Source organism: Wasmannia auropunctata, unplaced genomic scaffold (assembly GCF_000956235.1).
Source record: "Wasmannia auropunctata unplaced genomic scaffold, wasmannia.A_1.0 LD335556.1, whole genome shotgun sequence".
In the NCBI taxonomy this organism is placed as follows: Eukaryota; Metazoa; Arthropoda; class Insecta; order Hymenoptera; family Formicidae; genus Wasmannia; species Wasmannia auropunctata.
This window is the reverse complement of record NW_012027334.1, coordinates 458,415-483,985: the sequence shown is the minus strand read 5'-3', so window position 1 is coordinate 483,985 and position 25,571 is coordinate 458,415. Positions and strand designations below refer to the sequence as shown.

Genomic DNA, 25,571 nt, shown 5'->3' with positions numbered 1-25,571 from the left:
CCCCTCTATCACAGAAAATACTAACTGGATTTCCTAAAAGTTTTGTATTTAAAGTTTTTTTATCCAGTTAATATTTTCTGAGATAGAGGGGGGGTCCAATACTTTATGAACACCCTGTATATGTGCATAGAAGCGCTAGTGTGGACGACGCGCGTGGACGTAACTACCTAAAATGCGGCAAGGCCATTTTCAAACTTTTCTCTTTCTAATGCATAATTTTTCGATATAATTAATTCGACATAATATATAATATACTTCAGAAACATATTCTGAATACGAAATTGGTTTTTTCTATTGCATCTATTCAATTCATATATTTCATATGTATTTTGTACTAGGCTGCGTTCAGGAATTCACGGTAAGGTAAACGTACCAGTGGCTGAACATGTTATCTATATCTGAACACATACACAAAATTTATTAATCTCAAATACTTTTTTTATTGTAATATCAAATTTTAATTGTAAAAATATTTAACGATTACAATTAAATTATAATATTATGAAAAAAATCATTTAAAAATAAATTTTTGCGTACTTGTTCAACTATAGATACACGTTCAGTCACTGGTACATACGTTTATCTTATATCATGTTATCCTTGTTATTCACCGAATGTTAAACAAGGATAAAATGACATCTTATGCACCCAGATGAAGCTTCTGAACGCAGCCCAGTACGTACGAAATAAAAGAGGACTGATCGAAAAGAGAGGTTAGATAGCCCCACGAGTCCGCGCGCGGCGGAACGTAACATAACCTCGCGGAGACTCTCTCGCGATTCTCGCGCGTGTGAAACTCGGATCGGTCGCGTGGAGATGAGGCGCTAGGGTGTTACGTCGGCCCCAGCATGCTCCTCACTCGGATCACGCGGTACGTCCTCTTCGCGTCGAACGTCACCTCCGCGTCGTGGAGGCGAGCGCTGCGCGAGGAGGCTGTCGAAGGCCGGCCGTTGAGTCGTGCCATTCACGTCGGCCAGCAGCGGCGGAAGGACGACAACAAGAAGAAGAAAGAGGAGAAGGGGAGCAAGCCGTCGGCCCTGATACTTCACGCCTTCTCGAACGCCGAGAGCAAGGAGAGGGAGGCCTATCTGGACATCCTGCGCGAGTACAAGAACAACAACGACGTTCGGCACGGCCACATGGAGTTCATACAGGTCGCCCTCAAGTACATGGACGAGTTCGGGGTGAATCGCGACCTCGCGGTCTACAAGTCCCTGCTGGACGTGCTGCCCAAGGGCAAGTTCGTCCCGCGCAACTACTACCAGACGATGTTCATGCATTACCCGAAGCAGCAGTACGTCACCGTCGAGCTGCTCTGCAAGATGGAGCACAACTGCGTGATGCCGGACCTGGAGATGCAGGAGATGCTGCTCAACATCTTCGGCAAGCACGGGCTGCCGCTGAAGAAGTTCTGGCGGATGATGTACTGGATGCCCAAGTTCGCCAACCTGAACCCCTGGCCGTGCGCCCGGCCGGCGCCCAAGGACCCGCGGGTGCTCGCCCGGCTGGCGATGAGCAAGATGGCCAGCGCGGACGTGCGGAGCACGATCACGGACTTCGAGACCAGGGACGTGGAGGACGCGATCGAGGACACGTGGATCGTGTCTGCGATGAGCGGCTCGCAGGAGGAACTGCTGCGAACGCACCCTCCGGACACTCCGATCTTCGTCGAGGGGCCGTATACGGTCTGGGTCGCGGACCAGTGTATAGATTATTTTGTTCTGAAGGGAGCGCCCAAAGAAAGGCAGAATGTTAAGGAAGATCCCGATGGTAAATAATCGCTAACTAAATTGCCTACTAATTTAGGAGTCATATTATATATTATTATTATTATATTAAAAAATGTATGATTTTCAGTATTTTATTATGTTACATTATAATATATTAATGGCATAACTCTGATATAGTTATGATAATATCTAATACTATTATTATTATTATATTATATGTGATATTATTAAAATGATAATTAGTATTAATATTATAATTAATTACATAGATTTTAATTATATGCTAACCTACTAACTTTCTTCAAATATGCAAGCGAGGCTTTTAATATAAAAAAAAACTGACACGATTGTTCTTTGTTGCAGATGTTTCAAATATCAGAATACCATTTTGGGACAAGAAAGAACTTATTCTTGCACCTATGGTTCATGAGCAAGACGATGGCACGTATTTTGCAATGTGCGCCACCGGCACGTCCACGAAAGACTCCTTGCTATCTTGGATACGATGTCTGCAAAAGAAGAATCCCAGCTTGACTGTAATTCCGGTAGTGTTCAAATTAATGTCGTCCACGAGGGAACAGTTGTACATCGAGACTGATGAAAGTGAAAACGAGATAGTGCGAATGAAGGATGATAGTACAAATTAACAGGTACAGATTGTTGAATTACTAAATGCCGAATAGTGGTATACGATATCACTAATGTAACAAATCGACACGCATGTCTGTAGATAGCTCTTGTTTGTATATAAAAATATAACGTTTTTCATAACGTTGACATCATTTCAATCAATTTAGTAATCCAATCGATTCGATTGACTTATAAATTTATTTAATAATTAAACCTTGTGGCTTAAGAAGTCACTTTATCTCCCTAATCTCGAAAATGTTCCATTATTATGACATAAGAGCGGAATTTAGGCAAAAAGGACGTCGTAGATTTTATAAATTTATGTAATAATTTAAACCTTCATATTTTTGCGGCTAAAATATCATTTTATCTCTCTGGTCATGAAAATATTCCATTATTATGTCATAAGTACGGCGTTTAGGCAAAAAAGACGTCGTAGATTTTAAAAATTTCTTTAATAATTTAAACCTTGATATTTTTGCGGCTAAAAAAATCATTTCATTGTCATGAAATATAATATAAAATTTCATTATTTAAACAAAAGAATGCAAAGGGAAGGATATGATAAAAATGAGATACACAGTACATAGAAAGTTAATATAATTTATTCCGTGCAGCCACGCGCTTGGTGCACCTTCCCAGTGATAGGAATCAAAATAATATATATATATATGCTATATCCATCAAAATAGATCATCACATTAATTCGCTGTACTTGTCCACTTTATATATATAAATACATTCGCGATTAAAAAAAAATATATATGTATATATAATATATAATATATATATCTGTACAATTTCTGATATCGTATACAACTATATGTGCTGCTTCGGTGACATCTACTTCGTTAATGCGCGTTAAGTCTAAACCGCCCTTTAAGAAGACATTTCGTCTCAATATCGCGCGAACAACGTCTCGCAAATCAGAAAATATGCATAATCTATCTCCGCCGCGCGAATCCTATATAATACATAGATCTGGTACGAATCCATGATATGTCGTTACACGAAGGAACGAATCAAATCTCTGCGTACGACCTAGATCTCAAGTGCGCTGAAGTGCCTAATCTTTTTTTTCTCTCGTCGAAAAATATACCTCAAAGTTAAATCTCACCCCTAAAATATATTCGTGTATTTACTATATTGCATCCGTCCCTCAACCGCGACCGTGACGTCGTGCCTCTCCACTGGCTATAGCTTTCCACGAGCTTATAGCTTTCCCCTCCCTGATGAATTTTTTATGGCTTGGCCATCGATAGGACATGACTGCTTGCACGACTGTTTATGTCGGTAATCTGCCGATTATCCGCTTTGACACGCGTACAGCGAAACCCTACAACTAGATCTAATTTCCCGACGACGCTTAGCACCTGCTTAGAACGTACTAAAAATAGGATATTCGCGGTGCAGACCGCGCTCTCTCAACTGCGGAATATCTTCCGCTTCGCGCGACGATCAAGAGAATTTTGGGACTCAATGTCTCTCAGTGTTGTGCTTTATACGTGAGACGCAAACGGCAAAGTTGCGAAATCGAAATACCCTTCGTCACACGAGAAAAATATCTTTTCTTTATTATTATACTTCTCTTTATAAGTTACCTTCCATTGAAATCCTTTAGAGAATTTTAAGGTAGCAGTCAATCACTTATTTTCAGCACTGTGCTTTAATAATACTCGAAATAAGTAATTTCCAGTATTAAATTCCTGTATCTCACGCGCTAAAGTGCCTAAATTTTTTTTTCTCTCGTCAAAAAATATACCTCGAAGTAATCTCTCTCCTAAAATATATTACAGAGTGATATCTTCAAATATGTCGACACTTCGTCGAATCTAGTGTTTAAAGAAAAAGGAGGCATATGTGAATGCAGCCTTTATCTCGTAAGTTGTAAGTGTCGGTCCACAATAAGGATTTCAAGCCTTACTCCGTAAGGTATTGATTCGATTACAATCGATTCTCCCCATATTCGACTACGATTGGTCTATTTTTTTTTACTGCTTAGGGCTTAAAATCCTCATTGTGGACCGACACTAATGAATTTCACGGAAAATTTATCCTATATACGAGACAGCTGAGGTTTCTAAGACACTGAAGCATCGGCAACGTAATTAAAGATATTCGCGCACATTCGCCTAAACGTCGTTGCGTTTTAATCGCAAACAATCGCGTCTCGTTGCCGCACATTATGCGCTCTCGCTATTACAATTAACGTGCAAGTATACTCTAATCTAAATACTTTCGCGAACAAAGATGGGAACTACTGGAAAAGAAGCTCGTTAATCGCTATTGAATTAGGCCTCTAAGCCTCAGAGTTTTCGCAAAACTCAAGCACCACTCTCGCATTCGACTTGATTGTCTTTACGTAAAAGGCGTAAACGTAAAGGAAAAAAGCTCGTCACTCGAGGTGGATCGCGTGACGAAAAATCGATTTTGCGAACCGAGCTTTTTGAAAATTTTACTATCGGTAATATCACTTAAATTTGTTACGCTGACGACTTATTGCACTCGCTATTGATTGCGAATTTATCGTTGAAATAAATTTACAATCAATAACACATGTATACATGTGTAAATTTAAGTAACGATGGCTGCGTGCTCGACGGAAGAAGCAGCTTCGTAACTATCGTGTAAGTTTCTTTAATACGATATTAATTCTTACCTGTGGGTCCCCACAGATATAAATATACTATCATGTTAGAGAATCTTACAAACAGTTGCACAGATATGCTTCTTCTACTAAACGCAAACCAATAATTGCCCACGTTTATCACTTAACTCGCCTCGAGTTCGTTGGCTTGTGTCGGTAAAACGCTTTAAGTACAAAACGTAGAAGTATAATCGGCTTGGTAGTGTCGTCGTTGGTTTCTGCGTCGCGAGGTGACCACGATAAATGCAGTCCCTGGAGTTTTCAGCGAGTATCTATGCGCGCGATAAGCGCGAAACAGTGATCGGGCGGGAAGCGCGCGCGGGACGGTAATTTTACATAAAGAGAGCGTCGCCAATCCCGATGCTGATTGATTCCGCCGTTTATAGACAAATTTTCGATTGACTCTCAGAACAGTATAATCTTTCTTAGTCACATGATTTCGGATTCTAATGTGTAAATATTTTAAGAACGAGCGATTACTTATACAGTTACGAGTTAAAATTTTATTTCAACTTGTTATTGTTACTTTCGTATTTTGAAATTACCAATTTGTTAATTAACAATTATGCGATTATATATTTTATCTGAAAATGACGATTTCCAGATAATTGGTGACACTCTCTTTATACGCATTCTCAGTAATTTCAACTGAAAATTCTCTCGAACTTATAAGCGAACTTATAAGAGATCGAGCGAATCGTGTCTCAATGATGTTACATATATCACGTGGTTTTTTCCCTTTGTTTTAATGTTTATTTTTGTAGGAAAATATCGTCGACGCGCGCATATAAAATTAATTTTGAGCATCATTGCGGTCCGCGTCGCGCCGACAGGCGGAATGTACCGTGTATTCTCGGAAAGCGCATCAATTGCCAAACGGTCGTCAAATGCAATTACGATAAAAAAGTTATAAATGAGTTTCTGCGCGCGAGACGGATTACACCGCGGGCGTAAACACCGAAGATGATGTGAGCTCGCGCACGCTGGTTTTTTTAATCAATCAATGCAATCCTGTGCACCTGTGCTCAGCACTCGCCCGGATTCCGGCCGACGTTACAATCAACATTAACAAAATTCTCCCTAAGACATAGTGGAAAACATTTTACTTATGTCAAAAACGGTCCATTCGAATCCTGGTTAAAATTTTATGTTGAATTTTTAACATATACCTGAATATAACTTAACATGATGCAATTATTTGAATCACTTCGTGTTAAATTGATATTTAACATTTCTCAGTGTTCAAACAACACAATTTATGAGTAGTGAATAAATAATATAAAAATAATGTATAGCTTTAGAGCGAAAATTCGAAAATAATTATTAGTTTGGCTGAAAAAATATGCTTTCCACAATTTGTCTTCAAATTGCGTCAAAATGTTACATTTTTTGTGTTAATTTCCGTATAATATTCATATTACTTTCATCTGTGTTAAATTAAACACACAAATTTGGACCGTTTGGGATATGTAAAATTTGTTAAATTTAACACAAATTTTTTCCAACTGTGTACAACAGTAAGTGAATTTCGTTTCGTTTCGCCATCTAGAGTCAGGAGAGTTTTGTAATGTTATTAATTATATTACATATATTACACTATTAATTATATTTAATTTAACGCCAGATTAAACGCCACGAGTCAAACTTGCTAGTAAAATTTGTAAAACTCTAACAACAATTTTTTTTTACATGGAAAGTTTTACAAGTTTTACTCGTCGCTGCCAGTGATAAATTAAGAAGTTATCCAATAATAATTAAAAACTTATCCAGAGTTAAGAAATAATGATGGAAGAGCGTATTCAACGCGTAAAATTATTCCCCAGCTTCGCGTTGGATGTGCTTGGAAATGTTCAGATTGACGAAAAAAAAATTGTTCGTTTTTCTTTTTTTGATAATCAGTGCAAGGATTAAAGGAACGAACGACTTTTTCGATCGATTTATGTTGTGGCGTAAGAGGTCGTGGTCGTAATAGGGCAAGAACAAAGGAACTGTGCCCCTTCGAGAGGCGTTCGCGGAGCGGGGGAGATCGTGGCCTTGAACCGTCTGAAACCGAGGATCAGCCGGCGTGTAAGACGATTCCATTCGAGGGTGGGGACTCGTTCACGTGGTGCAGCTGAGGCACGCCGGCTCCCGTGCCGATTCCTGGGTCCGTCTCGTGTAGACCTTCAGTAATTGGCAGTGTACCCTGCGCATAAATATTTAGCAACGTCAGGTAATGCCTGCGCAAATACAAAGACGCCGAGTGGCGGAAATGTAAAATAGCACGAACGCCACGAAACCGGCTATATTGTTTCTAAATTGAGCGTTAGATAAGATAAAAAAAGTTCGTGAAGGTATGTACATCCGACGGAGTTCGAATAACGGGGACTGACGCGACACTCGGTAAACCGAGCTGGCTGTCGCCTCTTGCCGTTTACTCGCCTGATTTTCACATTGGTGTTGTCGATCATCTCGCCGTCGCAGTTCCACACGCTGAGCCGCGAGCCCGTGCGGGCCGTGTTCAGCCCGTTCTCGAACTGCAGCGTCGGCAGGGCGCGGAACGTGAATTCCCTCGCCCGGTAGACCTCGACAAACGGAAGCTCGTACTGCAACAGAGTTGCGATTCCTTGTGACTTTCCCCGAGTTTTAAAATCAATACGTAATTATGATATATAGTATATACAGGGTGTATCTTAAATAACGTCCATTAATTATACAGCGTTATTTCTTGTAAAAAAAAGCTGAGTCCTGAAACATTTTTTTCTGCAATGCTCAATGACGCGATCATTACTGCAGTAATCATTGCAGTAATCATGCTTCTTGGAGCATTGTAGAATAAAATTGTTCTTAAATAGCGCCCGCATTAATTATACAGCGTTAGACTTCGTAAAAAGGCGAGTCGTAAAGTTCTGAACAATTTTTTTTTCTAGAATACACAATTTACGCAATTCGCTCTATATAATTACACAATGATAACAATTTACGCAATACTCTATATAATTACAGTATAAATATAATTATTTTAATTTCTTAAGTGAAGAATTATTTACATTGCAGTAAAGCGTAGCATTTTAATTTCATAAAATTGTCGATTTTTAAAGTTGGTCAAACGTAAACTAATTTACTGTATTTTTGGGAGGGATAAATCTCTTATTTTATACCTATCATAGATTTGATGAAGTTTTTTTTATGACTGACTAAACGATTGAACATTTAATATCTTTGCTGCCGTTTATAAAAATGTTATAATGCTTCCTCAGTTGCTACGCAGAATAACAAATGTAGACAAATTGAAAAAATGACTTGAGATAACAAATAATGCGTATAGCACACGAAAACAATAATTCGGTATATATCGATAATACACGCGGCAGCGGAAGATGCTAAATGTCTGTGAGCAGTGATCGATATAATCATTAAATCGTCAATCGGAAAGATTAATAATTGCCGATAACTAATCCGAATAAATAGCTGGGACTCGCGCGTACCAAAGTCTTCCGTTTGCTGGACAGCCTGAGGAGTAATCTGAGGTTGTTTATCAGGGATGTGTGTCGAATTAGAATTATGTCCACGCAGCCGTCGCCTATGTGACAGTGCGGACTGAAGCCGTTGGGGCATTTCGAGCACGCACACGACACGTTCGCGCCGTTCACCATGAAGAACTTCCCTCTGACAGTCACCCACCCTGCGCGCGAAAACAAAAAGATACAGATACAAGGAATTATTCGCTTAATTCCTAGCCTAGTTTTGCTGACTGCTGTTATGTATTCTCATCCTCCTCCAACACTCACTGGAGATCTCCCCGTCGGGGATGCTGTTGTGCATGTGCTGCAGGCAGCGCAGGCAATTCTTCATGCACCTGGTGCTGCCCGCCGGGTGGCACGGGTCCGACAGCAGCTCGATCTCACCCTCGTAGCCCCTGTTCGCTAACATCTTCTTGAATCCTGGAAACGAAGAGATCCAATTAGTCTAATATCAGTCCCATCCGTGTTTATTATAATACACGGAATATTTTATTATTATTACTATTAAATTATATCAATACTATTATTATTATTATTATTAAATTATATCGATTATTGAAAAATCAATCGATATTGAATTATATTTAGTTTCATATTTATTCAAGATTTGATAGATCGAGATAAATTAATCAGATTATTGCGTAACTCGTGTCAGATAATTAGACTCGATCAACAGTTAATCGGCTTCGCTCAATTGTCCGCGTTTAATTAAAATCAGGTCATTCCGGTCGGATGACTCGGGGGAGGGGGGAGGGGAAGTTTCCTTACCGGACCACTCGTATCTACGCGGTCCCATCCAGCGGAACTTTTCGCTGTCGCGGATCACGTCGCCCAGGTAACCGTAGCTGAGCACGCTGGCGTAGAACCTGAGCAAGGTGCGATTGTTGTGGACCGACGAGATGTCCACGCCGATCGAGTCGCCGAAGATGATATGTATGGCGGCGGTCTCCACGTCGGTGGTGCCGTGCAGGCTGTAGGCGACCGTGTCGGTGCTACCGCTGGGTATGACGCCGACGGGCAGGGCGGGCACGGGCAGCCGGGCGTCAGGGTCGTTGGGATCGATCTGCTGATCCTTCGCCGCCCTCAGTATCAGCCCGTTGAACACCTCGGAGAACGTGCCGTCGCCGCCGATGCACACCACCGCCTATCAAGCGCGAAAAGTTCAGTTTTGAGGACACAGCTCGAATCCGTTTAATTAAATGCGAAGTCCAATTTGCAATATTATGAAATCCAGATTTATATACGCCTATCAAGCGCGAAAAGTTAAGTTTTGAAGACAGCCCGAATCCGTTTAAATAAATGCGAAGTCCAGTTTGCAATATTATGAAATCTAGATTTATAAAGTTAAGTTTTGAGGACAGCCCGTTCAATTAAATGCGAAGTCCAATTTGCAATTATAAAATCTAGATTTATACGTACGTTAGAGAAAAATAAGTGTTTATATGTTTTTCATGTGAAACCGGAATATCTCGATAAATAAAAATCTAGAGTCATCGTCAATGGCGCGTCAGTCCAGATCTCTCCCTCAGTTGCCCTTAGTATTTTACCTTTTTACGGGAATTGGTTATTTGCTCATTGCCCAACCCTTCTGAAGAGTGATAAACTGCATATATTTGTAGGGTGTCTCTTTTATGGCACATGTACGGGACTTATACTTAGTTTAACACCAATTTTGCGCGGCCAATCTAGAGACGTATAATTTTTCTAAATGCGTTCTAAATGTATTGTATAAATATTCGGAAACTCACAGACTGCTCGATCTTCTAATTTTATATAATAGATATATATTATATTTAATATTTTTATCGCGTATAAAAACCAATTACATTCAGATTTCCGAATTTAATTTTTTGATAATTAGTAAAATTATTAGTACCCTATAATTAGTATAATTAGTATAAAATGATTCTAGATTAATAAATGGATGATTATTCCAATATATAAAATAATAACATATAGAACAATAAAAAAATATATAAATACGGAGAAATATCGAAAATAATAATATAAATATAAATTTGGAGATCTGTGAAAAAAATTTTTAAACGTCTGCTAAAAAGTTTTCCAGATTTGTTGAAATACATTTAGAACGTATCTGGCTACGGACTTTGCATGAAAGTAATAGAATGTTAGCCTCGCATGGAGCAGGACTCACATGTAGGTCACTCAAGTCGGCCGTGAGCAGTGCGTCGCGAATGTGGCCGGCACGCTCTGTGACCATCATTTTTGTCTCAATGCCGGCGATGGTCATGAGCGGCTGGACATCCTTCTCCCAGATCTTGACACCTTTTTTCTTACCGCCATAGGGATTGATGAACAGCATCACCTTTCGCGGCCGATAAGTCAGGCCTGAAACGATCAGTAGCGAGTTTATAAGTTCAGCTCTTTACGGACAGAATCTAAAAGCCCTCCTGATTCGTAGAATTTTCTTGCATTAACTTCTCAAGCCTTCAAATTCCAGGAGGATTCTTGCATAAATAATTTTTTTCTTTTTAGATTTTAATCAAACATTTATCTATTTTTTATATCACGCGCAAAGATTAAAAAGTGGAGGAACGAAAGAAAATTCACAGAAACGTTGGAGGCAATATATTATGTATTCTGCAAAGTCATGTATCTTATCGCGTTCTAGTTAATACAAAAAATTCGTTCGTTCTTTTTCCACGCAGGGCTCTCGTCGCTGGATTAGTAAAACGGACGGAGTTTTTTTTTCTTTTTTTTGATCGACTTTCTCCCTACCTCATCGCGATTTAATCAACTTCGCCTGTTTAAAAACGGAAATGGGTCAAATAGAGACATGAAGGAGGAAGGCAGAGTTTTCAATCATGTAAAGTGTTCCGATCGATTCTCCTTACGATATCGTGACGCTACGTCGATAATCGAAGGGATGTTTTTTTTATGAAAACAACGATTACACGGACATGGCAAACCCCCAGGATCAATACGAGTTGTTAGCTCGCGACGACGGTCGATAGGGGTAGTTTAGAGCACGCCCACCCTGTTTTCTCGACATTCATTAAAATTTGCGCTCTCTCTCTTTCTCTCATCCTTCCTTCCTCTCACTCCCTATCGGGGCCAACGTGCAGCATCGCTGTATCTCAGACGAGCCGAGAGTATCGCATCTCGCCTAATTCGTTTTGCGTCGCTCCTAAGCGGCGCAGCAATTCGATTTAACTCGGGAAATCTGGAAATGAGCGAAATGGGAGAAACACGTTGAAACATGTGAACGGCAAAATTAGAGAATAGAGAGGCAGCGATTCAACATTCGAATATTTGATTTCGAAAAGTATCGAAATTCGTAAACAGCGGATCGACGAGTGTATACATACACTGCTAAATATGAAAGGAGCAACTGTAATCCAATTCCTTGAGTAAATAACATTTCGTCGTATGAGCATTGAGTAAATAACATATCGTTATTTTCAACTTCCATGTATGTCGAAATGTATTATTTTAATACAAAACATATGATTAAAAAAACAATCATATTTAATCAACTCATTTCTGTGATTGAATTGCTTCATATTAATAAGTATGCATTTAGTAAATATGTATAAATCAAGTTTATCAAATTTAACACATTTTCTTGAGTTGAATTGTATAACTCCACTGTTTTAATTAAATTAACGAAATATTGAATAGGAAAGTGGCGTTTATAGGAATGATTAAAAGTAACTGAAATTGAGTATAATTTAACACTACATGAGTTTAACAGTGTAGCAGCAATTCTTTCACAGTTCGGAAAGCTATTGAAAATAACGAAACCGAAAGGAGAGAAAGGAGCGGCAATTTAATTCGCCAACTATCGAAATTTCACTGAAATTAAACCGATTTGCTGATAAAACTTTCGTACAAACCGCAACTGGTCTGCCGACCACGCTGCAGCGCTCTATCAAAGTTTTAGGGTCACCGCGTATATTCTCGTGGCGTGGACCGACCTTTCATCGCGATTTACGTCGATTCCAACTAGGTTAACTGGCTGCCCAGACTTTGCATACTCCGGTTCCCGGACTTTAATTGCGATGGAAAAATACTCGATGCGAGAGAGGTAGCTGTTTACAGAAATGTTAGAAATGTTTCGCTCTATAACGTAACAATCAATAAAGTTGGAAGCTTATCGTAAAATCTTATCTTTGACTTATCTTTGAATCTCTATCTATATTATATATACAAAGATATATATAGGTCGAAGAAAACTGAAAACTTTATATAATATTATATGTTTATAAATTATTATTTTATATTAAATATAAATTACATTTAAATGTAACATCTCCATTCATATGTATACAAACTTTTCAGTTTTTCATTTTATAATCTTTATTTTGAAAATTATAGATTTAAGATAATTTAAAAACAATCTGTTTAATTCAGCATAATTTTACATTTGGCTCATTTTGTGATTTTAATCCTTTTTTAATTCTCTAATTACCAAGGTTTTTCCCATATTTTTAAGGTATTAAGAAAGGATTTAATTCTTCCCTAGTGTTTTTTAAACCTGAGTTGCTTGTATCAACATTTTGTCTACAAAAAATATTGCGTTACTATTATGTTTATACTCTCTCTACGCTTTATGCCACAATGATATCAGCGATGACGCAGGAGCTAGTAAATTCCTATTAATTTATGCGTCACATTAATTTTTTTATGACTATTTTTCTCGTGTTCTTTTTTCACGCACCTTTTTCATTGTACAAACAGGTCGACGAGGAAATTCGTCACTCTTTATTGACGTCCAATAAAAAAAAGATTTATGCAAGAAACGCTTACCATAGCTCGCAAACACAGTTCGTCAGCTACGCGTATCGCTAAAGTAATAGGTATGCGTTTTCTTAAGCGCCGCACAACGCGGGATATAGAAAATTACAGCCGCGCCATTAATTAAGCCTCTGCGTTAATTAACCTTCGATCGGAGTCGGATTTCTTTGTTTTACACATTACATGAGTTTCTCGATGTTAAACACGAGCCTTTTCCGCTCCGTATAATCCAGTTTCACGATTCTGTTTGATCTTTGTAATACACGCCTCACCTCGTTTCGTAATTCACAGACAATGTTCTTCTACACGCCGCCCCCCGCGTCACATATTATACGTCGCAATTCTAAAATTATTATGCGGCCGACGCAATGCGTCGACCGCGAGAGAGCCGTATTCTTTCCCAAGGAGAACAGAAAAATCAAAGTAATAAATCAATTTGATGTCAAAATAACCGAATTTACGCCATTTTTTATGTCATGATTGAAATCTCAATCTCAAATAACTTTATGTGCTGACTTCTTTTTATTATCAATTTTTTTTTTATTAAAAAAAATGAGGTATACAAATATTGTGGTGACAAATATTTATTTTTCTTTTTTTAATACAATTATAATAATTAATATCATAATAATTTTATACAATAATTAATTAATGATTTTTTAGATAAATTTTAAAAAATATTTAAAAAAATTATTAACAATATTAATAATTTATTATATGTGAAATTTGCTTTATTTTTTCAAAGTGTAAAAAAATAACTGCCAAAAGTTTCATTCGACTTTGTTACCTGTAATAAAGTTGTGTACAATTATATATATAATTCTATCGAAAATCTAATTATATATATAATATATAATTAGAATTTTCGTGCTGTGTCTGTTTTTTATAGTGAATTAAATTGCATTGTTTGCACTTAAAATGAAATAGATGAAATGTACAAGTTCAGATATATGCGAACTTTTAAGATAATAATCGATTATTATATTTGGAAGCTTTTCACACTTTTTTCAGAATAATTTTCTTATATTATGTAATTTTTAAAATTAATTCGTTACAATAAACAAAATAAAAAAACAATATTATAATTAGACATCAAGAAAGATCTATGCAATTTGACGTGATTTTAACATATTTTGACATCATTTTGATATCACTTTGATCTTTCCGTTCTCCTTGGATTGCGCGAGCTCTGATGATTTTCGACTCCAGTGGATTTAGAATTCAGAATACGGCGGGATCGGTATATCGGCAAGGCGACTCACCCAGGAGGTAGTTGCGAATGGTTTTCACCCACGAGGCGACCTGCCGCGGATCCGTGTGGCTCATCGTCACGCTGTGGTGCCGCCATTTGTTCTTGGACCCGCGCACGGCGTAGTGCAGGATGAAGTTGGTCGGGCACACCGTGGTCGGTGAGGTCGGCTGCGCCGGCTGCTTCTCCTTAACGCTCACACCCGGTATCCAGTCGTCGCCGTAGCGCACCGCCAGCACGTCCGTCAGGGGCAGGGTCCATCTGGCTGGAAGACCAATGAAGGGCGATTAGGGGGAAATTGATCAGAGAGAGGGAGAGGGTGTTCTCGTTAATTTTTACATCGGACCGCCCCTCACGCTTCTCGCACATTCGATATTTAATTAAAATGCGATCCGTGTCCTCCTTTTTTTTTCTCTCCCCCTTTTCCCTCAACCGTGACCGATTGAAAACGGCCGCGGACACGGTATTTTAGCGCGAACAAAAGACGCAGTTTTGACGCGCGATAAATGTCAACGAACGTTGCGAGCGGCGCGAATATTTAATTTATCTACATAAGTCGCAAACGCAAACGCGGACGTTTCTCTTTTTCTTTTTTTTTTTTTTTTTTGACGTTTCGTTCTGTTTTTTCTCCGCGTTGGCGTTTGCGTTGTGCGTTTGCGACTTATGTAGATAACTATCGTCGACACGGAGCTCGAAGGTGGCTTAAATCTGGCCCCCGAGCTGCTCGCGAGCCTTCTAAGGAAACACTTCACGCCTTGGCAATGAATTCACGCTAATCTGTCGGTCGTTCTATATCTAAAGTATCTGTGTTTATCAACGTTGCGTAAGCTCGGCTTATTTCTGGGATGGTATTACGACTTTATCAGATCCTACGAAAGATTCGAGGAAATTAAAACCACTCATGCGAGTACATATTGATTGTTATTTTATTATTTTGTATTGTACGAGCGGTCACGCGTATTATTCGGTGGAACGCGTGAACTGCAGAGAACGGCGTCGGACGCGCGCGCGTAAGACGTTGCGCAATACTTCCAGTTACTGAGTTACGCGCTATACAGAGAGAAGGCAGGTGCTTGCACGCGCATGCATACCATGGATGCAAGAAAGTAGCGGGCCTGTGCATTATTATCCCGTGCAGAGAGAGAGAGAGAGAGAGAGAGAGAGAGAGAACTGCTTTATGTTGTTTATCACGTTCCGAGAGAACGAAGCATCACTGTACGACGTTGCCTGTAAATTTCTCATTTATTGCATGTCGCATTATTTTTGTTTTTATTTTTTGCAAGTTTTATTTTTTTTTTATACTGCACAGATTAACGTGGACTCAAATATTTCGTTTTTTCATGGGAAAAACATATAAACGAGTTCGTTTAAGCTTTTGTTATCGTCGGCAAAAAGGAAGATTTTATACTTTATCAGATACTTTCGATATGCACTTCTCTCTCGCAATATTTTCTTGAATATATTCTCAAGAAAGTGTCCTGCGACTATATTTCGTGTGAAATATCTTATCTCTCTTCTTTTTGTTGCCGATAGACCGCCGCGCCGCTGTTAGGATATCGGCTATTATCTCGCGCTTATCGTCCGTCAAAGCAATATCGGTTTCACTGAACACATCCACCTGACGAAATCCGATGATTAGTCGGTCGCAATTTAGGATAATTTTTCCTCGCGTGGATGAAGTTGCGCAAGTTAATAATGACGTTACGTCGACCGCGTCGCGTCGCGCTGTGTATTCGCAATTCGGAAATAGTCGGAAATTAATTCTCAAATGAACACGATTTGCGTTACGTATTGCCACCGTTCGTATTCACCGAATCGCGTAACCGAAGAGACACTCCTCCCCCATTCCAGTAACATTCACACACGAAATTGTTTTGAATCAAATCAATTAAATATTTTAATATACAAATTTATCTAAATTGTCGATAAAAAAAGTAATTGTAATTAATTGAAAATTAATTGGAAATTATTGCATTAGAGCTATTTATGTTTAAAGATGTTTTATTTAAAAGGAATTAAATCAAATTCCTAATTTTTCTCAAAGTGCGAAAAGAAAAGAAGAAAAATAAAAAGGAAATGAGAGAAAAGAGAAACGCAGAAGGAAAAAAAGAAGATAAACGAGAAGGGAAGAAAAATAAGAGAAAATAGAAAGTAAGAATGAAGAAAAGCAGATAAAGAAAAAGAGAAGAAAAATCTCTTTTACTCCAAATTCGAAATTTTTTTTAATGTCTGAATCTTAAGCGATTTATTTTAACAAGCAGTAAAGACTTTTAAATGTGCAAGTAAATGTTTTACACTCTAAATAAAAATCAATTGATTTCGGGCCGCCGCGCCGTTGGAAATGCAGGTAAACGCGCATTTTAAAACGACGCGCATTTTAAAACGACGATGCGTCGCGACGAGAGATTGCACGTGTGCCACGTGGCGCACGTGGCGAAACATATTTTTAGCCGCGCGCAGCGGCGATTTTATTTTTCGCGATCACGCGCGAGTGTCGCGCATGATCCGATCGTGCGTCTCGGACAGACCGCATCAGCGATTCGTTCGAACGCAATTGTCATTCCGACAATCGCGCGCGTAACGAACGGTTGTTATCGAGAATCGATCCGTCGGCGATGTATGTATCGCGCGTCGTGGCTCGACCTTAATAAAACGAAACGTTTATTGTTTTGCGTTTACGACTTCCTCGTCTGCGTCGTGCGGAAGACGCGGATCAAGTTCTTCAAGTTCACACCGGACGGATTTATAATTCACGTTAGATTTCAGGCCAGAAAATTCGTTTATATATAGTTTATTTATAGTTTTACATGCCGTATATTTTACTATATATTTTAAATATATATACATGTGTCTTCAAATTATTTTTGTATTTACTTTGGTACATGAAATTTATATAAAGTGGAGTTCTGTTCTATAATATATATCGGCGTAATTTACAGATCGTCTAAAGTTACATTTCAAAACGTTGCTTTCGGAGAAAATTTCACTAAATAGTTACAAAATTCACGTTATGTATACTATAGATTTTTAGCAATATTTTCCTCGAAAGCAGCGTTTTGGAATGTAACAGCATAACACGCAGGAAGCTTCGCGACAGCTGTTTCACTAATGGATTCGTAATAATTAATCAATTTTAGCAACGATCGACTCTTGATTTAATAGCAGTTGACCCTACAATGGCATTTCGTTTGCGGATAATGATTTCAATAAGTGCATACATATTGGCATGAATTACAGATCGTTTAAAATTATACATTCCGAAACATTGCTTTCGAAGAAAATTTTACTAAAAAGCTTATATATAATTTACGTTACGTATGCTGCAGATTTTTAAGAATATTTTCCCCGAAAGCAGCGTTTTGAAATGTAATCTAAAGTCGGCATAATACGGAGGAAGCACAGCTCCGCGGCAGCTGTACTTCGCTAATGGATTCGTAACAATTAATCATCAATGTCAACAATAACGATCGATTCTCGATTACAGCAATCGATCCTACAACGACATTTCGATGTTTACGGATAACAATTTCAATAGTGCTGATGAGCGAGATGATTGTTGTTCTGTTTATATGCATATTATTATTCTATATTAAGACATTATTCCTCAGAGGCTTAGCATTCTGAAGCTAATTGGTCGATTTGCATTCGCTTCCCGTGAGTTTGCTTCATTAAAAAGCTGATGAATCGAGCTGAGAAAAAGAGGCGAGTCGAACGTGGGATCAAAGAATCTTTGTGCTGTTTATGCGCAGAAAATACATGTACAAAATTTACATAACCATGCATTTTGTTTACATCGAGTCATTTCGATATATATCACGTGTATGTCTAATAGCACATTCTAGTCTTTTCGCGTGTTATATGCGGGAGACGTATGCGAACAGGAGTCTCGACAATAGCGCCTAGATGAAATACATGTGGAAAATGAATACGCGAATTTCACGCGACAACAGTCTGAAATTAGTTACGTGACTGTCTGAATCACTTGCATAATTGAGACAGTTATACGAGCGACATACTTTTAGTGTCAGTCGTTTACGTAAGTAAAAAGATATTAGTATAAAATGTATAAATTTTCTAAAAATTTACCTGTAGTATCAAATATTTTATACCAATTTTTTAGGACGTTCATGGTATAATAATAAAATTAACAAAAGTGTAAGAAGGATAATGAAAAATAAAATATAAAGCCATAAAATATTGCAATTTATAATACAGGACAAGAACGATTTTGTTGAAAGAGCCTAAATTTTATAAGCTGGATGCATATTTGAAAATAATTTTGTTGGACCATCAGAATAATTACGTTGAAAATTCAAACGCTGGTTGCTAGAATATCAACATTTTGTGCACATCAACATTGAATTTCCAACGTAATTATTTTGATGATCCAACAAGATTATTTTCAGATCTGCTGCAGTATCCAACTAAATTTTTTAGAATCTTTCAACAAAATCGCTCTTTCCGCTATATGAAACCAGTGAGTTTCCGGTGACTTTTCCAGAGTTGCTGTGTTTAACGAGTTTAGAAATCTATATGGGACTTTTCGACGACAATAATTAAAAGAGATAGATGGTGCATGCCGTATTAGGTCGTTGACACACAATATACCGGTTTCTCGCTCGTAGACAGGTTTCTCCTGTCTGACCGGGATAACGTATACCGCAAGAAACACCAGCGGATAGCGTTGAACGGTGGAAAGTGAAAGATTGCAGGCATTGCACTTGCCTCGCTTGCAACACGCCGAAACGGCCGCTATTAAAGTCGACGAGTCGCATCGCCGGCGCGAAATTAGCAACGCTATTTTCGATCGGTCGTTATTCTCTGGATATTTCCGACGACGAGAGTGACGCAGGCGTGACAAAAAGACTGCTCTACAAGGTTTTTCGATCGCGACGATGATGAAGTATTAACGTAACTGTCTTGTTGAGTTAGCCTGGGAGTAACGCTCGGTGAAGTGCATTCGCGAAGAAAAACGAATAACGAGTTTTTTTTATGTAAAGCAGGTAATATCTTAAAAAATACAATTTAGTTACGACATTTTTTAAGGTATTTTTTGAGAGCTTTGAAATTATTCGAAAATATCTGATATCTTAAAAATAATCTCTACCAATTATTTTTAAAGTTAAAGTTCGATCAACGCCCTGTTTTTGTCAAAATTCGACTGATATCGCTTTCTCCACAAGCCAAAAGATTAACCATCACGTAGTATCGGACGGAATGCGCGAGCACGTTACAAGGATCTCATTGTTGAAATGTGGGGCTGGAGAGCACGCGGTTATAAAGATACGCGCGCGCTGCAGCCACTCGCGGTGTGATTATCGCTATTTTATTTAATATTCATGACGCGCGGGCGGGCACGGTCGTATGAGGAAATGGAACGATATGCAAATCGCGACCAAGGACGACGAGGCGAGTATCGACATGTGTTTCCTATCTACGTGAGCGGATCGCCGAAAACTTATTGGTATTCCTCGTGTGGTGTCCTCGTCTCTCGAAGTTGACAAAGTAAATCCACAAGTGAGGATCATCTCGAATGCACGAGGAAGTTTCATTTGATTATATGAAACCTCTTTTTTTTGCGCGCAACTGTAGGATTATGCGCGTAGTGTAAATGGTTGTCTCAGTAACTTTTTTGCAAAATCTAAAAGACCTGTTTCGAGAAGCGATTAGGCGCGTTCCATTTAACGCTCGCAACGCTCGTGAGCATTTCTCGTCCTTGTTTAACATTTAGAAAACAACAAGGATGAAATGATTCCACGAGTGTTGCGAGCGTTACAAATGGAACGCAGCCTAAAACTAGATCAAAATTTTGACAAATAATTTAGAAAACAATTTTCTAATAGTTTGCTATATAAAAGTTTTTATTTTACTTCATCAGTCATTTAGATATCTTTAATGGACCTTCCTCAATTATCAAATCAGTCTTTGACACTCAATATCTTTTCGAGCTCTCTCTCTTTGTTTTTCGTCCCAATTTTATTCAACACTTAAATTAATTTCAAAAAATTGATTTATCAAACTTCGCTTTCCTTATTATATAAATTGTAATTGTTTTATATAAATGTATACTTTATTTGTTTATTCCCCTTTTGCGAGACGCGTTCTTAATGCGATTAATCCAGCTTCTCGTCGAGGATTAGACCTTGCGTTATAGATTAGTCCGTCAAAGAAGCGTCTAAGAAAAAATTCCACTCTACCCCTATTTATTATCCTGTAACAATGCAAATTATATAGAACAGCACTCCTGTCTGTATACATGCATCTTGTCCGCCTCTTTTTTTTTTTTAAATAGCTACAACGCGATGCCTACACATCTACCGTCGCAAAAGACGCTGTACCAATTGGAAGGTCAAGGCTAGGCACAATCGACACACAGGCGTTGTGTTCTTTTAACGCGTACCACCTAACTCGCGACACACACCGATCCACCTTGTAGCACTGAATTGCTTGAGTTGTATTAATAAGCGCTCGTTGGCCTTAAGAAGCAATCGGCTAGACAGATAGAGAGAGATAGATTGGAGAGGAGGGGGGGGAGAGGGAGGACAGAGAAGGAACAATTTAACGTAAGCCGTATTTCAGACAATTATTATGTAACTCCGCGAGCGCGGAAAACACATGCGAGATGCAGGATTCGTCGTGTGACCCTGGACGAGCCTCTTACGTAACGGCTTTTTGCCCCACGGACTTTTTATCAGCCGCCAACCACACGCACGTTCGCAAACGCGTTTGCCGGCGGTTCGGTGGACGGCAAGTCGATAGACCCGTTCCTTTCAACTTCATGTCCTTGCACCGTTCGTCCTTTCTCTTTCTTTCGTCAACGTGGAGAGAAGAAGAGGAAAGACGAACCAAGTGAACAAGTTTCGGCTGAAGAGAACAGGCCCGACGGGCCGACAATGGAATTTAAATGAGAGATTCGCGCTGATAAAACTTAACGATGAACGCGCGTGTGTTTTTCCATTTTCCGACCTTGGAATTTAAATAGTTAATTATATAGTGCGAGGCTAAACAGCCAGCGGATGGGCCGGCCCGTCGTTCGCGCCGCGATTGCGGCTTTCTTGCTCGGAAAAACGCGCGAAGCCGCGCGATAAGTGACGCGGCGAGTCGAGTCGAGAGATCCTCGGAGGTAAGGTAAAAGTGAACGGGGAGGAGGATAAGAAAAACGGGAACGGGGAACGGCGAGAGAGCGAGCCGTGCACGAGCGTAAGCCTCGACACGAAAAGTTGTTGGCCCGTCGCGTGTGACTGCGTCTAGATCCTGCAGCCGAGAGCGCGGACTTTATCGAATACGCGAGGAATTTACGTCTTATTCAAGACTGGTTATCGCATTATGCGAGACCCGTTTTTTGAATAAATAAACCGTGATGAAATTATAAATAAATCTATCTTGGAATTTTCCAAGCAAAAATGCGACGAACGCAAAAACCGTCCGCAAAAAGTTGTTGTGTCTCAGCGAATATCTGGAAAGAAGAGATAGATTTTATCAGATTCGCGAGCTTGATAATAAATAGATTTTATCAACTTGCGCGTGCGATAGCAATGCAGTTCCGAGTGAGAGGAGGGCCAAAATTGACCTCGCGGTATAAAATAATATTTGGCGTTTCTGGCCGAAAGAGGAGTCTCGCGGACGAAAGACACGTCTCACGACGGGGCAATAATTACAATCCAATTAGCGTTGATTGTCATTTGCGTCCGTTCGCGTCTTTGAAGGAAGCGCGTTTCAAGGAAAAGTTGGTCAGGGGGGGAGGAGAGACGCGCCGTCGACAAATTATTGTATACCTACAATTATTATATACCTCTACAATTATAGCTTGTCGTTTGCCCTGTCTGTATGTTTGCCGAGAATTTGCCGGGTTTCGGGGCGGGATTGGCCGGGCGCGTCTATCAGGAGCGAACAATTTACTCCATTAATCCCGACGACTCTCCGAAGGCAAACTAAACTAACCGGCTGGCAAATTGAGTATTCAATATTTCCCTGCTAAGTGGAAACGTATACACGTCGTTGACGAAACGATTCAGCGCCGACGTTAATTTTCAATTGTGCGAGCTAACTTATTGTTAGCCGTGGAATTAGGTAGTCGTTATTTCGAATTAAGGGGAGACCGACGAAAAAAATGTTGTCCCGTCGATGGAATGGCAATTCTGCGACGGCGATTTATCCTTGGAGTAGAGACAGCTCCGAAAGGACGTTACCAAGGATCAAGAAATCTAGCCTTAATTAAAATACAATCTTGACCTTTCGGCATCCGGTATTTTCGTGTTTAAAAATGAAACGCGCCCGTCACCGATGAGGTAATAATTTAATTAATATACAGTCGCCCGTCTATCTAAAAAAACAATTAATTTGGGAGATTCGTCGCTGATCATTAAAATCATTTCCGCGGCGTTAAACGAGCAGTCGTGATTATTCGAGACTCTTTTGTGTAATGACAAGCTAATCGAGGAACGGTCCAAATTTCTCGCACGGTAAACGAGATAATTAATGTAGCACTTATCTGTATCCGAAAACGATTCACTCGGAGCGGATTTCTCGTCGCCGCGGCAATTAGAACCACTTCCACATTAATCAAGGTGGCATCAATCCACTCGACATTAGTCGACATATGTCGTTCTTAGGCACGGTTCGAAAAATATATATCGGATATAAATCATGATATTTATTAATTGACATATGTATTATGATAATATCAGATTCACAGAACTAACAATTTAAACTTTAAACTGATTAATTGCAACGCTTCGTTATTATTGATCCTGATGGCATGGTTCTTTCTAATTAAGTTTGAAGGATTTCTCTTCATTTATTATTCTTTGCGAATCTTTATCATCCATCGGATTTACATTGCATAATGACGAGATTATAACTTTTTTTTCAAATAGCTAAAAGTGCTACAAAATCAGATAACGATATCTTTCAGCCATGATAGATAATTATTTTCTTATATTATGTATTATCTTATCACAGTTTATCATCTATATTTTTATATTTATATTTTTCTACAGAAAATATATCTATAAATTATCTATAAACAATTTTTAATAGTTTTTCAGAAACACAATAAAAATTTTAACACGTAACTTTTGATTTACTTTTTAGAAAGTTAGAAAAATTTTATCAATATTCACATTTGAATATATCCAATATGTCGATATCAGATATTTTTATATGTATTTAATTTAAATATAATATTTTTTCAAACCCTGGTTTTAGGCAAAACCTAGGTTTTAAGTAAAAATTTTTCACGCAATTGATGAAATAATAATTAATTTATAGCATCCGTTTATATCCAACGAAAATTTACTCGAAGAGGCCGTCTCATCGCCAATGAAAATCGTTTCCGCGTTAATCAAGATACAGCCTTGATTATTCGATACATTTATGATGTAACGACGCTCGTGTTCCCAAGCGTGTCGCTCTTAATTGAAAATTCCCCGCGTGATTAACGAGATAATAATTAATGTAGCATTCATTTGTATCCGTAGAAAACTCACTCGGAACGAATTTCGTCATCGGCGAAAAGAATTTTGCCGAATAGTTAGAATTTCCGCGTTAATCATAGGAGAATGAATAATTACGATAAATTATGATAAATTATGATCGCCATTCTATCAACAGTTATACATTTGTTAATAAAATGACGATCCGAGAAATGTGTCGCTCCTAAATGAAAATTCCTAGCGCGGTCGACGAGATACATATAATCAACTGTATAGCATTCTGCACGTGGAGATAAAACGTCCGACGAAAATTCGGAGTAAAATCCCGTCGCCGACGATTGAAGCCGCATTTAAATCGAGGTGCCGTCGTGAACGACCAACGCATATTTACACATTCGATCCGCGAAACGTGTAAGTACGCTCGTAAAGTGAAAATTTCACGCGCGGGTCGAGGAAAGACCCCGGCGCGATCGACGCTTACTGTAAGGCGGTCGCTCGGTCTCCCAGATGAGCATGCCGCGATGAAAGTATACGCGGCACCGCTTCTTCTTCACGACGAAGGTGTTGAGCAGCACCGACTTGGAGGCGGCATGCTGATCGTCGGCGGCGGGTGCGCCGGCGGAGACGTCCTGCATCATCCTGACGACGGGGCCGCTTCATCGACGGGGAGGAGCAGCTGGTGAGACGAGGCAAGAGGGGGGAGGGGGGAGAAGGAGGCTTCAGCGAGGGTGACGGCGCGGCCGCGACGTCATCTCGAGGATGAGCGCTGATCGATAGGCACCGCGACGACGGCGATGTGTCGGATGGATCGTCGCGGAAATTGGGAAGGAGCGCGCTCGCGACTACCCCGCAATCGATCATACACACGTACACGCCACGCGCGCACCACGACTAGGTCCTGCCCGGTCGGACGCGCGAGCGAGACTGATGATCGTGACCCGCGACGGGACGGGACGGGGCCGCGACACGGACGCGAAACCGGACGAGACGGGAGTGCGACGACGCGGTGCGCGCGCGCTTCGGTGCGCGTGCACTCGCGATAAGTTCGCGCAGCAATGAGTCATATCTGTCAAAATCATATTAGATTCGCGGATATGTGTGTGTGTGTGTGCGTGTGTGTGTGTTTGTGTGGTCGAGTTTCCATTCGACTCTATTCGGCGAAAATACCGATGCCCCGATGAATTCTCTTGTTAATAAAATTTTTTCTCTTCGCGACTTTTTGGAAAAATGTTAAATTACCTTTTTTCCTCTTGATAAATTAACTAGGAATGCATTTAGGGAGAAAGAATAATAATAATATTTATTATTAATGTATAAAGCCAATGACACTAAATCAATGGAATTATAAGGATAAAACAATAAATAACGTGACGATGTCGTTTATTGTCGAAAAATATTTTTTACTATTTCAATATAATGTAGTATTATTATTATTATTATTCTTTTTATAATAATTATATTCTCATGATTACTGATTAGGGATTAAAAATTTTTTGATAACATTAATTTTATCAATATCAAGAAAAGTTAATAATAATGAGTAATTGGAGAATTCATTACTTTAATTCATAACTTTGGAGATTAAAATTTTTTTGTTTTTGTTGCACGTACAATAATTTT

General features: G+C 39.2%; 2 protein-coding genes across 3 annotated transcripts; one reads left to right on the top strand and one right to left on the bottom strand.

Annotated features, from left to right (window-relative positions):
- Nucleotides 1–661: 661 nt before the first annotated feature.
- Nucleotides 662–16,592, top strand: LOC105456781 (evolutionarily conserved signaling intermediate in Toll pathway, mitochondrial). 2 transcript variants are annotated; one of them, XM_011701079.1, is made up of 3 exons: nt 662–1,770; nt 2,094–2,380; nt 16,562–16,592. In XM_011701079.1, exons 1-2 carry the CDS (start codon nt 849–851, stop codon nt 2,375–2,377), a joined length of 1,206 nt encoding a protein of 401 aa, XP_011699381.1. In that variant the 5' UTR covers nt 662–848; the 3' UTR covers nt 2,378–2,380; nt 16,562–16,592. The 2 variants fall into 2 exon arrangements, with proteins under 2 accessions (XP_011699381.1, XP_011699380.1); XM_011701078.1 differs by lacking the exon at nt 16,562–16,592 and having other exon boundaries at nt 2,094–2,518.
- On the bottom strand, nt 2,948–24,871 carry LOC105456782 (ceramide kinase). The gene is made up of 8 exons (XM_011701080.1): nt 24,433–24,871; nt 14,531–14,782; nt 10,666–10,859; nt 9,279–9,654; nt 8,778–8,930; nt 8,475–8,671; nt 7,429–7,592; nt 2,948–7,192 (listed from the first exon to the last, which is right to left on the bottom strand). Exons 1-8 carry the CDS (start codon nt 24,587–24,589, stop codon nt 7,108–7,110), a joined length of 1,578 nt encoding a protein of 525 aa, XP_011699382.1. The 5' UTR covers nt 24,590–24,871; the 3' UTR covers nt 2,948–7,107.
- Nucleotides 24,872–25,571: the final 700 nt, after the last annotated feature.